At 34.1% G+C, this 14808-nt stretch overlaps 1 protein-coding gene across 2 annotated transcripts in view; it reads left to right on the top strand.

The window, feature by feature from the left end:
• The window catches only part of LOC111503224 (major facilitator superfamily domain-containing protein 6), a 103188-nt gene extending 88833 nt beyond the window's left edge, over positions 1-14355 (top strand). For both annotated transcript variants that reach the window (XM_074169701.1, XM_074169700.1), the window contains 6 exons: positions 1045-1378; positions 3193-3371; positions 4721-4857; positions 5617-5729; positions 12281-12526; positions 14072-14355. In XM_074169701.1, the coding sequence (XP_074025802.1) occupies positions 1045-1378; positions 3193-3371; positions 4721-4857; positions 5617-5729; positions 12281-12526; positions 14072-14292 (1230 nt within the window). In that variant the 3' untranslated portion in view covers positions 14293-14355. The remainder of the gene's footprint in view (positions 1-1044; positions 1379-3192; positions 3372-4720; positions 4858-5616; positions 5730-12280; positions 12527-14071) is intronic.
• Positions 14356-14808: the final 453 nt, after the last annotated feature.

Raw genomic sequence — 14808 nt, 5'->3', positions numbered from 1 at the left:
AAATTATAATTTCAGAAAAACCAATTTTACTATGATATCAACTTGTTGCCAATGAAGATTGGTCTCGTGTTTTAGAACAAACAGACGTAAACACTGCATGTCATAATTTGAACAATATTCTGTATAACATTTTCGACGTCACTGTTCCCCTAAAATCTAATCGTACCCGTAGATATCCGCACTGGTTCACATTAACTATAGAAAGAGCGGGCCCACAAAAACTTGAAAAAGTATAATACATCTTTTTATCGAGTACAATTTATTTCGCTAAGACCTGAAGTAAAGCTACAAATTTATGAATCTTATAAAAACTTCATTGTTGAGAGTGAAAACAATATACACCCTTTTACAAATGATCAACTTCCGCACCCCACGATTTAATTCCAGATATCAAACGACTGTGATCTTGTCAGAGCAAATAACAGTTTGAAAGCACCAGTGTCAGTACTTTGTAATAACTATAATTCAATATGTGATATGCGGGATATTAATCACAGTTCTCAAAATTTTATTTTAAAATGTATGCTCACTAGAACCTTTTAACTATGATCACTTTTTCTTTTCGCTTCTTGTGATATATTTCTATTTCTACTTATTTTTCTCTTGGTTGTAGCAATCTTTTTTTAACTAATTATACTGTTTGTCATATATTTTCATCAACACCTTTGTACATTTCCTGTAATTGGATGAATACCTGTTGGAAATAAAGTGCTATCAATCAATCAATCAATCAATCACCAGTCTCGTTGCCGTCAGATAAACCCTGTTCAGATTCGAAGTCTTCTTCACGGATCTCAAATTTATCATGATTCTAAGCGATATATTTGTCATCACGATAGTCGGATTTTTCATCAGAAAACAGGTCATTGTTGGTCCATAAGACGTTGCAAGCGTACCTTCTCCGTTTCATATGGCATCATTTCATATATTTACAAAAATAACTCCATTATTCCTAATATGAGGACTGTTACTAGAAGATCAGTATCAAACCTCAGAATGAATAAATGTTCATCTTAAATGTATTGTATAATTTTTTTATTTCAGGAAGAATTGAGAGCACAAGACTGTAATGGCAACATATCAAAAGTGATATGTACTTCGGAATGCTTGCAAACACCAAAAACTTTCCTCCTAAAATCTTTGAACTCTCCAAATTCTACTGAAAAGTTTTTACTCTGCTATCTGCAGAAAGAAAGCGAACACAAACAAGATAGAATTTTTGCCTGCGACATGAAATGCACAGAAGACCTTGAGAATAATAATGGATGTCTGTACAAGTCACTGACGTTTTGGAGCTTTGTTATTCTCATGTCTTTGGGATCGATTGGTTTCAATGTTGTCAACTCTATTAGCGACGCCATTTGTTTCGACGTCATTGGTAAGTAGTAATTACTTATCGGGTGAATAACCATTCAATTATATTTATAGTATTCAGAAGTGAAAATTCAAATATTAAAAAAAAAAGTAGTGTCACTTCCGTGCGCGTTAATAGTTGACAAAAAAAAATACAAATTGTTATTCATTAAAAAACTTTCCTCGAATTTTTATTCGGTACCTTAATGAGCTGTCGGGAATTATACGAAGCGTTGTCAAGAACTAATTCACTATTCGCATCCAAATTTGGGATCAATGTGTTTGCAAACCATTTCTCGAAAATATTAGCTCCCATGTTCTTATGATACTCAACATTGCAGTCCTCAAGTGTTTTTCCACATAATTTCAATGAATTTGGAACCCATCTTTCACTTCTTCCGCAACGCACAATGATTAGTCGCGATCCTTTGTTTGCAGGCATGTTAGGCGTACACATTCTCGAACCATCAGTCCACCCTTTCGTAACTGTGTCGTGAGTGTCATACCAAGTTTCGTTCAAATAGAAAATTTGCCGTTGTTCTTGTCTATATTTAGTTATTCGTTCTGAGTATTTGTAACGCAATTCCACTATTTTTCTGCTTTCCATAACTGCTTGACATTTGTTTATTATTTCAAATCTGAATCCTAGTTTCTTTATCCAATTCTGAAGAGTTTTGTCACAGCAGCTCACATTATGGCCGGAAGTACTCAATGTCTTCCTTATGATTTCAGTTGTAGGAATCTCATTGCTTTTGTCGAATATTGTTTTTACATGAAAATCTGAAGGTTTTGATAGTCCTGTATCACATCGCGTCTTGCATTCATAAGGTTCGTTTATGACTATTTTACGTTCAGTTGAGAAAGGAATTTCGGTCGAATCTGAAGTTGCTTGTAATAGTTTGTTTTCCTCCAAACCAAACTTGAGATGTATATACAATGAAACATACTGTTTGTGTTTCAATATTCAAATGCATCCGAATCTTATTCACTGATATCTATTTTTCGCATTGTTCACCAGCGCTATTGGAATCACTACACAGGAAAAAGTCTGCGTTGTTATCACACTCGTTATTAATATTAGTTCTTGTCCAAGGGCGTCACATTTTAAACAGATAACAAAAATTTTGGATTGCACCAATATCGAATTTCAACACTTAAATCGCGATCAGTTCCTGAACTGAACACGACTGCGATAAACTTCCCCTATTTCTGTTCGTCACCGTAACATGACTTCCAATTTAATTTTATGACTCTTCAGTAAAAATTATCCAATACGAACCGCCAAGTCTACAGTCCTCGTGGACTAGTTCGGCTTTCTATGTATCAGTTTTTCTGGCCTTTGATAGTGCCGCCAACTTTAAATATTCACAATATCGTTTACTTAAACTATACCTATACGGACAACAACCGTCAAAAGTCGAAACTAGTGCAAACCAGCGTAAGTAACTATTCAACATGAGCACATGAAAACAAGAATCCGACCCAGTATTGTCAAGCTGCTATGAAATACATTCCACGTAAACTTCAGCTTTTGACGCTCACAAGTGCGCATAAGTATTCGCACGTGGCAACATGTCAATCGCCAGCAACCCATATCCCACTTGTTCTTGGCGCTCGCTCATGTCTGAATTTTTATCGTTTCTAGTACTACTAGTACTCTTCAAAATTATCGTATTATTTTGCATAATCAAAAATCAAGTGTGAATGATCATTTTTCGCATATAAGAAATTCGTAATGTCCAGAATTATCTCCACGTCTCTGAAATTATCCAGTGTTTCATTTTCATCGAAAGCCTAATGTAAAGAAATATTTTATATTTCAACAATATCGAATTTCAGGTGAACAATATGATTACGGGCACCAGCGAGTTTGGGGTACGATAGGCTTTGGAATTTCCGCACTGATAGCTGGTTACGCTGTTGATGTTTTCTCTGGGACTTCAATCACATATAAACCGGCAGTGGTTGTGATGTTATTCTGTTTCTTATTAGACTTCCTTGCTTGTGTCAAGTTGCAGGTAAAATATCAATGTCATATTTTCAGTCGTTTCTAATATTCAACTTTCACTGGTAAATAAATAATAATTTTGGTCTAGTATGAAACACAGTTTGGTTCATTCGATGATTGTCTAATCACTCACAAAAGTTTAATAAAACGAAGCTGAGTGATCCTTCAGGTCAGCTGGTAAGGAATGAACTCTGGCGAATGTTGAAAACCTGATTTGTTAACAAGGACATAATTCATAGTGAAGAATCCACCAGCCAAAAAACGTTCTTCTGATCCCCTCAGATTGTAGCTCTGGAAACGTACCTTATTGAGATTATGGAATGTTCTATTTCCACCTTGATGCCTGCCACAATCCTCCTATAAGAGATCATCAGGCATTCCTGACGATACATTGGGTTCAGCCATGCAGGGTTTTTTCACCTCTGGTTTGAGTGAATCATCGTTTGAGTAAAATAGTCTAGCGATCCAAATGAATTATATTTAAAAATATTTGTTGCGTAACAAAATTAAATTATCCAAAAAAATGTTTTTGCCAGAGTTTTGAGATTCATTCAATTCTTCTTCTGAGTTTGTAACAATGAATTTTATAAAACGTATCTAACACAAACTGTGTAACTTGTCGTTTTTCAATGTTGTAAGAGTTGTAAAAGAGTTTTTCCAAGTTAAAACTATAACTTAATTTGAAAATGAGCAGACTTCTTAGATATATGTGGGAAACAAAGAACACTGTGAAAATATTCAAGACCAACACAACTCAATGGCATGAAACAAACGAATGGCTTCATCTATAATTTTGATAAGGTGGTACCTGTTCTGAAGAAAGACAAAATTAGAATAGGAAAAAATATTTTGATTTCCTCTCCTACTATAGATTTTTTTTCTGCTGCTCAAGGACTTGATGTAAGTTAGACTCCTAAGATATCCTAGTCTTCAGGAGGCGATGAGTTGCTTCCTGGCTGCATCACTCAGCCTCCTGTGTTTGTTCAAGAGTTGGAGAACGAAGAAACTTCTACTCTTGATTTCATATCGCAGAGAGGAAAGCCAAGGTCATTCAGTCAATCCCCATCTCTTTGGTAAATTCAGCTGGAGGACTGAGAAGCTGCCGATAAAGTTAAAGTGTTAGCGAAACGTTTTTTGAATTGAAAAATGGTTGTTAAAAATGTTTGATTATTATCATGGATGATAATGAATATTACAGGAAGATTAAATTTCCTCTTGAAGATTAAACTTCCTCTTTCTCTTGAAGATGAACGAATAACGAATAATGTTAATTTTTCAAAAAATTTATAATAAATATGATGAATTAGACAATTCTTTTTTATTTACGAGTATGTTATCATTTCAGTGGATATTTTTTAGCTACCAATTATGGAAGCTCCTGAAAATATTTTCAAAGATCTTCGACGGTTGATGAACAACAGGAATGTCCTTACTTTCATGATATTTGCAGTATGTGCTGGGATTGTGGATAGTTTCATTATATATTACTTATTCTGGTAAGATGTTCGTAAATCAGCAAATTTTGAATTGGAAGTCACCTATATTTCTTCATTTGAGAATTATAATGGATATAATATTGTACGAAATCAATAGAAGAATGTTTATTAATAGATCGAAATATGCCTCAAAGAAATCGATTGATGTAGCGTTACTACGTGGTAGGAGATCATCATGAAAATGAGAAATGAAACTTTATTTGTTTTCCACCACTTTTATTTGTAACTATCATTACTGCAGTTTCGTCCTATATGGACATTTTCAAACTAATACAATATAACTGAAAATAAATAATAATGTTAGCCCTTACATAAGTAAACAACACTGTAGTTAATAACAGAGGTACTTAACTCAAGTGAGTACCTGTATTTTGTTTACCTGTGACAATGTGGATACGCTAATTTGAAAACCGATGAGTAAACTAGATCGATTTGATCATTTAACAGGTTGCACCAGCAATGTTCATGCTTATGTGGCCAAAAAATGTGGCCGAAATTTCTCAAGAACATACAGAACATGAAAGGTGGTTCAGAATAGGTACTTAATCGAGTTAAGTACCTGTGTTTATTACCTACAGTGGTGTTTAGTTATATAAAGGCTAACAGTTTTAATGTATTAGTTTGAAAATGTCATCTTAGGACCAAACTGCAGTAACGTTAGGTACAAATGAAAGTGGTAAAAATAATAGATAGTTTTATTTCTCATTTTTCATATTTAAGCGTTACCTAAGCGACTGTAGCATGTTCATTGATTTTCAGGTATTTAGAAGACTTAGCAGAAACCACCCACACAACAAATATAAAATTACTGGAAGGTTTGATAGTAGCTGCCGAAACTTTAGGAGGAGAAGTGATATTCTTCTCGATATCAGGTGATCAAAATTTTCGTTTAGCTTTTATTGAATATTGATAATGAAGGAGGTAATCTGACACATCGGTGAAAATTGGTTTGATGAAACCAGATATATATATTTTGATATCCGGCTTGAATCATGTTTGAAGTTTGTATTTGTTTCACAATTCGGCTTTGAAGCCATTTTCAAAAACTGAAAAAAGTACAGCTACATCTGCCTAGTCCTCGTCACTGGTCTCCACAAGTATCTTATTCCGTCTACTCCCGGAAAATTTTGGAGCACGCAAAACACTTCTACCTTTTATGCCTTCACCAACAAACTGACCACGCTAAACAGCTGCAACTGTTAAACATATGTTCGAGACGAGTGTACCAATTTAAGAAAATATTCAATTGAACATTCACCTTAGTTTTTGAATAGTCCACGTATATTTTCGTATCACCAATGAACAAATCAATATTAGTATTCTAATATGTGAAATTTGTCTCCTTATCAATTCGATATTTAGTTCATTGTTCTAATTTGGTGAATATGTGTCGTCATTAGTTTACGGTTAATAAGAGAATAAGCGTTAATGAGCTTTCCATATTTTAGTTAATACCCAAAATGGCATTGTAACTATAGATATCTCGGTGTTATCATGAATGAAAAAGAATTGAATATACGTCGTTCTCGAATAAACTATTACGCGAACAAAGAGGGTTTGATGCAATGTTGAAAAAAATTAATATAAGTCAAAATTGATAGGGGAGAGTTGTAAATGATAAAACACTCAGGTATTGATTCAGTTGCTTGACACAATCAGTCAAGTGAAAGAGGTTATAATCAGTTTTTTTCGGATTTTCAATGATACGTGTTCGTTTTTATATACATTCATTGTACCTTACTATTTGAAATTTTCAAAAACTTCAGAAGCAAGCGTCAAAGTTGATCTTTTCCAGCATTGTGAAATTTTGGTGTCATAATAATATTGTATTTTATAATATTTGATTGAATGTTTGCCTACACTCCCCTAATTATTAGATCTGAGAACAAAATACATATTCATATACATATTTTCACGCCATTAGTGTTCTCAATGATCCACTACTGAGCATCATATCGGCACCGTCGCCACTTGGCAAACTTCTCCAATGACAATGAAGAGTTCAAAGAATTTTCGACAGATTTCGATTGAGATATGCATATAAGAACTTCGATTTACAGAGACAAATTCTTTGGGAAAGAAGGTTTTTAACTTTCTACTACTCCATCATCTTGATACAAAACAATTTGGGAATCTTCCAAAGAAAGGAAGAAGGCAATCAATTTCAAAAGAATTAACTATACATACAATGTGACCCATTTTTAATGGAAACACCCCCCCTAAAATTTGAAGTTGTAAATCGATTTTAATAATTTTTTTTTGAAATGTCAAGTACTAAATGGTCTACCTTGGGACAAGATTTGAAATGTTTATTAAAGTTTCAGGGCATACTACGATATTTTTTCTTAAATCGGGATTTTTATTAGCGATTTTTTTATTGAAAAATCACTACGCCACTGGATTTAGACTGCCTCCAAATAGGTGTGACCAAAATTACATGAAAAAATATTCATTATTAACAAAGTTACGACAACTCAAAAATTCGAAAACTCACACAGCTAACAGTCACAATATATCATTTGTTTTATGATTTCAAAAATAAAGTGCCGCCAGATGGAAAAAAACAAATAGCGTGAATATTTTTAATGAAAATAACGGAATTACATTCACACAATTCAACTAACTAACAATGAAGCAAAAATTTCAATAAACGTAACTAATAACCAATTATTGAAATGTTTCGATTCAGTGCAACAATTAATTCTAACTCATATTCTAGTAGCCTCTACTAATCCACCACGTATTTCGATAAATGTGTCGTAGGGCTTACGAATGTTTCTGATTACGTTCCTTACTTCTTGAGGGCTAATATCTGCACATACCTGTCGAATTCTTGCACAAAGTTCATTTCTATCTCTTGAGCGGTTTTTGTGAACCTTTTGTGTGAGAAGTCCCTAGAGAAAAAAGTCCAAAACTGTGAGGTCTGGAGATCTGGATGGCCACTCTATAAACGGACTACCACGGTTTGGAAAATGTTCGTTAAGCCATTGCCTCACAGCTCTGGCATAATGAGATCTAACTGGACAATTGAATTTGATCGTTCATTGATTGGCAGCTCGTGAATAGCATCTCAAAACTCTGTGTTAAAAAATTCTAGAAACCTCTACGCATTAATGTTTTCCTCAAAAAAAAGGACCAATAATTCGTTCGTTCAATATCCCACACCAGACGTTGATTTTTTGGGAATACTGGCTTTTACAGTTTATTACCCAGTTAGGATTATCCGCTGCCCAATAGCGACAATTCTGTGATGACACTACTCCATTTGTAGTGAAAGTGACTTCGTCGGTATATAAAATATTTTTTAGTAAATTTCTATTGTTTAAATATTCCCCTTGGGCCCATAAACAATATTCCAGGCATCTTGCTTATTCGTCTTCTTGAGACATCTCCGAATAGTTTCTCGTGGAATATTCAAATCTAAAGTGGCATTCCTTATACTGGCATTAGGATTATTTCCGAAATAATCTAAAATAATTTGATCATTCCTGTCATTTCTGTTTCGTCTTTGTACAGGATTACTTTTTAACATCATTTTTGATACTGCACCAGTTTCATTGAATATTTTATTTATTTTATTTACCGTACCGCAGCTAATACGAGGACGATCTGGATGTCTCTCATTAAATACTCTACAAACCTCTCTAGCACTTCTAACGTCATCTCCCGAAAGGCGTAAAATTTCAATTTTCTCTCTTACACTCACTCAATCTTGCAGCCATGACACAAAATAATTCGAAGAACTGTAAGGTGAATATTGTTACAATAGTACACTTAAATCTACAAACTGTAATATCATTTCCATGGCAACTAAGATTTAAATTGAAATATTAGGTCTTAGTTTTAGTTAATTTGCGTGAAAACTTGAATATTATTCCGTTATTTTCATTAAAAATATTTACGCTATTTGCTTTTTTTTTCATCTGGCGACACTTTATTGTTGAAATCATAAAAAAAATATTCTCATGGCTATATCTGTTGATATAGGGTGTTTTTTGTGACTTTTAGCTGTGTGAGTTTTCGAATTTTTGAGTTGTCATAACTTTGTTGATTATGAATATTTTTTCATGAAATTTCATCACACCTGTTTAGAGGCACTCTGAATCCAGTGGCGTAGTGATTTTTTCAATGAAAAAATTGCTAATAAAAAATCCCGATTTTCGACTAAGAAAAAATATCGTAGTATGCCCTGAAACTTTAGTAAATATTTAAAATTTTGTCCCAAGGTAGACCTTTTAGTACTTGACATTTCAAAAAAAAAATTATTAAAATCGGTTTACAACTTCAAATTTTAGGGGGGTGTTTCCATCAAAAATGGGTCACACTGTATATGTGTAGATCATGCAAAGAAGTAACTTTCAGACACAAAAGAAAAAGTCCTCCTGAAATAGCTACTTTCATATAAACAAACAACGAAAGAAAAATTCTTGCGAAACAAATACTTTTATATGAACACTTAATTATACACTTGCGCTATGGAATCTTGAATTGGGGTATGAGCTCCTCTGCTGAAAGAGTATTTATATTACAAAAGGGTGCGGTCAGAATAATTGCTAGTTTGGGATGGCGACACTCATGTAGAAGCTCATTCAAAGAGCTGGAAATACTCACAGTTGCTGGTCTGTATATATATGAGATGTGTCTCTACGTTTATAAGAATGAAGAAACATTTAACGCAAACCAGCAAGACCACCCATACGCAACTAGAACTAGAGGGTTGTTGATAGCGAATCCTCACTGAACCTTCCTCTATCAGAAGAGTCACATATACCTTGGACCCAAACTGTATTACAAGCTAGATGTTTCTATTGAGGACTCAATGAACATCTGCATTTTCAAAAGACAATTGAATAAATATCTTATCGAAAGAAACTGCTACACCGTTGACGAGTTTTATTAGTTACTCTCGATAAAAAAAACTGTTAATTACCTTCATATGTACAGTTTAGTATCTGTCGTGTTTTGTTTTATATTTATATATATTTGTTTATAGTTATACATGGACGTCTTCCTTGTTACGGTATGTAAATGTTTATTATAATGCTTTCATACTGTTCAACAAGTGAAATAAATAGTATTATTATTATACAAAAAAAAACATTTCTCTACTCAGTTTGTATTCCAAACATTCGTTATGGAATTGAGTCAGTTATCCATCACAAGATTTCTACACAGTATACTGAATGAATAGTAAAAATTTTACCTTCAGTTTGTGTCTGAAAGTTACTTCTTTGCATGATCTACACATCTATGTATGAAGTTACTTCTTTTGAAATTGATTTCCTCCTTCCTTTCTTTGGAAGATTCCCACATTTTTTTGTATCAAGATGAAGTAGTAGAAAGCCAAAAACTTTTTTTCTCAAGAAATTAGTCACTCCTAAAAATATAACCCTTTCAATTTAGAGACAAATTCGTTCTGAAATTAGTTCGGAGATCATTCCGATTATTAAGTCCATGGAGAAGCGACAGAGGAACAGTGTATTGAAGTAGTGAAGAAGTATTGAACTGTAATTTATTATTTAGTAAACAAACTCACGTTTGGACATACTGAAGCTTTCAATGTTCGATAAATCAGTCAGCGGGGGCCATCTCTAAATGCTATACATACAATAATATTCAAGCAAGTATAGACAACTCAGGAGCCGATACCAACAACCGCAAATATCTTGTAGGAGTTTGGAATATATAACATAACAGTATCTAATTCATTCGGTATCTCCAAAGTCTCATGAGAATTCGTTAAAGAGTCTGAAATACCGAGCTTCAGCAATTGTTTGAAGGACAAATGCATCAAGTCCTGACAGTCGGTCTCAAGACATACTAATCTATATTATAATTAGCTCATCTCACCATAATCGCTAGAATTCGAATCCGCAAGGACTGATTACAAAAGTGAAAATGCAGTCGAGAAAAAATGTTTCTCATACATACACTTTTCTGAAGACACCGACTTGATGTCATGAGAAACTTTTGGAACAACTCAAAAACAATAGTTCCTTTTTGACAGTCTCTAAGCTAAACGTCATGATTCAAATCCAACTCAGATTCCTGAACTCACGATCCCACATACACACTTCAGAGGTCAGAAATCCTGCAAAATTAAGCTTAATGAAAAAATAATAGGAATTTGAAACCAAAACGGCCATCTTTTGTTGAAATGTATCATATTCAAATGCTATCATCAGCTACTGCCCTCACTGTTCTGATTAAAAACTCGACATTATCTGAATAAAGGTTTGCTGAAGAATTTTATTACATTCGTCAGCAAGAGCATGGCCTAAAGCAGCAAGATTTTGTAGAATAATCTAACGAGATCTAATTCAACGCCTATTGTGATTTTTGAAAAAAAATTTTGATTTTTGCATTCTTTTTTTTCAAGACAAAACACAAGCACTACAGGAAAATCCTTGAGGCGCTCTCAGAGTGGTTCCTGTACGAAAGTAGTGATTCACATTGGATTTGAATCGCTGGAGATTAAATCCATTTAGAAAAACGTTCTACATAAACGCAGTTCTCCAGATGAAAGAGTTTTTGAACAGTAAAGTTCTAGTGTACTGACTTCAATCTCAAAACTATGAGCAGCCACAGTCCGTTGCATATTTCTGATATGAACCGCTCTTGGTGGAATCGAATGTGCCAAGTCACTTGAACACTTCCCGTAAAAGTATCTATAGAAGAGAGACATCAAGGTTGTACGTGATGTTCGCGTCTGCAATCAGGCGGATGGCTTTTTTCTGGATGGAATCCAGCAACTTAGTGTATGTTTGGGAGCAAAGCTCCATACATGAGAACAATACTTAAAAGAAGGTCTGATCTGAGCCTTATAAAGCGTTAAAAGTTGCTGAAATGTGTACAGTTTTCTTGTTCGGAACAGTGTTCCAAGCTTTTGAGAAGCATGCTTTGCAATTCCAGCGACATGATTGTGTCAAGACATATTGGTGTCTATTTTTACCCCCAACAAACTTATCGAAGCAGAAAGCGGAATTGTCTGACCTGACATTATTATATCCGGTTTGGATACATTTATCTTCTTGGAGAAAACCGATGATTGGATTTTTGTGGAATTTCACCCCAAATCGAGAGCACTTCTAGATCCTCATTAAAATATGCAACTTCCTGCTGCCGGTGAAGATGTAACTCCGTAGCCGATGTCCTGGAATCCAAATGGAAAGACGAGACATTATTAGTTCGAACTACATCTTCAATAGGTTACATCTTTTGAACCAATGAAGGTAGAAATAGCCTTCAAAAACCATACTGTCATTCATTTATATTATAGTAATAGATACCGAACCACTGAAGTAATGAGGCACTACAAGTTATACTTCATATAGTCCTACGTTAATTGTTATGAAGTTTTAAAAAAAAATGCATTTTGACCTTCAACGTAATAAATTAAACTAACTAGCTTTTTTCATCGAAGGTAAGATCTTGGAGCGATTCGGACACGTCCACTGCTTCAGCATGTGTTTTATCAACTACGCCCTCCGCCTTGGTCTCATTTCCATAGCGCCGTCACCATGGTGGATACTCCCCATTGAGTTCGTGTTCCAGGGACCTACCTACGCATTGACTTACACCACAATCGTTGCTTATGCCAACGAATTGTCACCTCCTGGTGCTTCCGCCACGATGCAAGGAATTGCGGCAGGAATGGATGATGGCTTTGGTATGATATTTTCTCACTTTTGAATCTTTGATTTTTTTTTCATATATTGGTTGCTATCATGTAATTTTTTGTAAAGAGCACATTTTCTTCTGGTTTTCAGAATTTCGTTATCTGAAAATAATCCACGATTTCATAGAAAAAGTGAATCAACATGTGTTTTTTTTAACCAACTGATATAGTTTCGAAAAAGGTTTGTGGAAATAGCTGGAATGAACAAAAAGATTTTTTTTCATGAAATGCTGCAATGAAATGTCTGTTCAGCATGGAAGTTATTAATTTCAAGAAAACAATTTCTTGATTTCATCATCCCAGAATGTAGATGAAAAATTGAAACATATTGAGAAAATCTGAAAAAAATATTACTTCTCATGTGATCATTGAAACTTAAAATCTATAGTAACAATCAGAAACTGATTGTCTGTATATTCATCAATGAATTCTTGGATATAAATTATAATTAGAAATCGGTTACACTTTGCTTGCAACTGAAAAATGGTAGATTAACTTTTGAATCATGAAAAATTTACAGAAAATTAATTGAAAAATTCTAAAATGTACTTACTTTCGTGTTACCAGAAATCATCAAAACTCTCATTCACCTCTAATTCGAAGTAACGAAAACAAAAAAAATCAAATTTTCAAATCTAATCGAATTTTTATTCGCCTTCCAAAGTATTAACAAAATATAAATGAACGAAAACTGTTTTATATTGAAAATATCACTTTATTTCTTATTTCCAATGTCTCCATAACGGGTCTTCCAAGAGGAACTTCCTAACTTTGACAAGTGATAACGGCTATCTTGTTGAAGCTACATCTGTCAAATTAGTTGTCATTCATTCAGTTTGTTTTGCATAATTACCATAGACGGATATATCATTCAACAACACGTACAAATGATAAAATTGTTTTATCAAAATGGGCGTTCTGTTCGGGCACTGTACCGCGCGCTTCGCCCATTTTACTATTTGCAATGTGGTGGATGAATTTGAGTCCCCTGGTTCAGTCGATTTCGCGTTGCTCACAAGAACTCGGCTTTTCGCATACTACAACTTGGCGAATTTTGCGTCGTTACTTAATTCTGCACTCGTACAAAATTTAACTGATCCAGGAACTGAAAGTAAACCACCGTGAACGGGCTCTGAAGCAGTTGGCAATTGGCCCTAATTTTCATCGAAATATCATCTTCGTCGATGAGGCGCATTTTTGGATAAAATTGGAACGATACCAATCCAATCCACCAAGAGCGTCCAATGCATCCCGAAAAAGTCACTGTTTTAATGGGAATTTAAGGCTGACGGCGTTATCGGTCCATATTTCTTTGAGAACGACGTTGACTAGGCCGTCACTATCAACAGCGAGCACTATAGTCGATGATTACTATCGATGATATTATATGTATATCAGTTAGATTGGGCCAATCGAGCATTAGTATTCAAAAAAACTGACACTTCGACCAACACGGATCTCTTCATTATCATTCATTAAATTTAAAAAACTTGCACGAAGGTAGTTTTTGTTAATATTTCATCAATTTTTAACCAGGTTATGCTGTGGGTAGTTTCATCGGAGGAGTTCTATATAAGTACCAAGGAGGAAGAAATGCTCTGCAAGTATTCTGTGCCTTCGGGGTTCTGTGCAGCGTGATACATCTAATACTACACAAAACTCTCTTGAAGAAATCTGAAGAAACAACTTCCAATGGCCAGATACAATATAACACTCCGAAGGAAGCCATCAAAATGACACTCGATAATGTCACCTAATTGTTGTTATACTAATCATGGTTGTGACTATGTGTATGCTTATGAATAAACGTATTTCTTATTTTTTTCATTTGTGAGCCAAAGATAACCTCATCACATATACTTGAGAAAAATATTCCTTGATATAATATGTAGGTATATTTTTTTCTATTTTTCATTATCATTATCAATCATTCGGACGTTTTGAAAATTAGAAAAATATCATTCTTTTCTACCTTCTCTTGTTCTAGCATTTAAGTAGTTCACAATTTGATTCTGTTCATGTTTTTCTCTGAAATATTCTGAACGGAATATATATTATTTCAGCCTTTGTTTGCAGCCATGGTTACTCATTTTATTTATTACCAATATCTTCAGATATTGAATTCTCAGCAATTTTGAACGAGAGAAATATTTTCCTATATCAGAAATTCTGTAAGAATGTCAGTTTACAATTCCCTGGATTGTACAGAATGGATAAAATTGGACACTTTTGAAGGAAAACTCCTGTTTTTAAACTGGATAGATGAACACTGA

This window comes from Leptinotarsa decemlineata, unplaced genomic scaffold (genome assembly GCF_025532065.1).
Source record: "Leptinotarsa decemlineata unplaced genomic scaffold, Ldec_3_MD MMD2_P_RNA_scaffold_5, whole genome shotgun sequence".
NCBI classification, from domain to species: Eukaryota; Metazoa; Arthropoda; class Insecta; order Coleoptera; family Chrysomelidae; genus Leptinotarsa; species Leptinotarsa decemlineata.
Note: the sequence above shows the minus strand (reverse complement) of the source record. Positions and strands in the feature narration are given on the sequence as shown.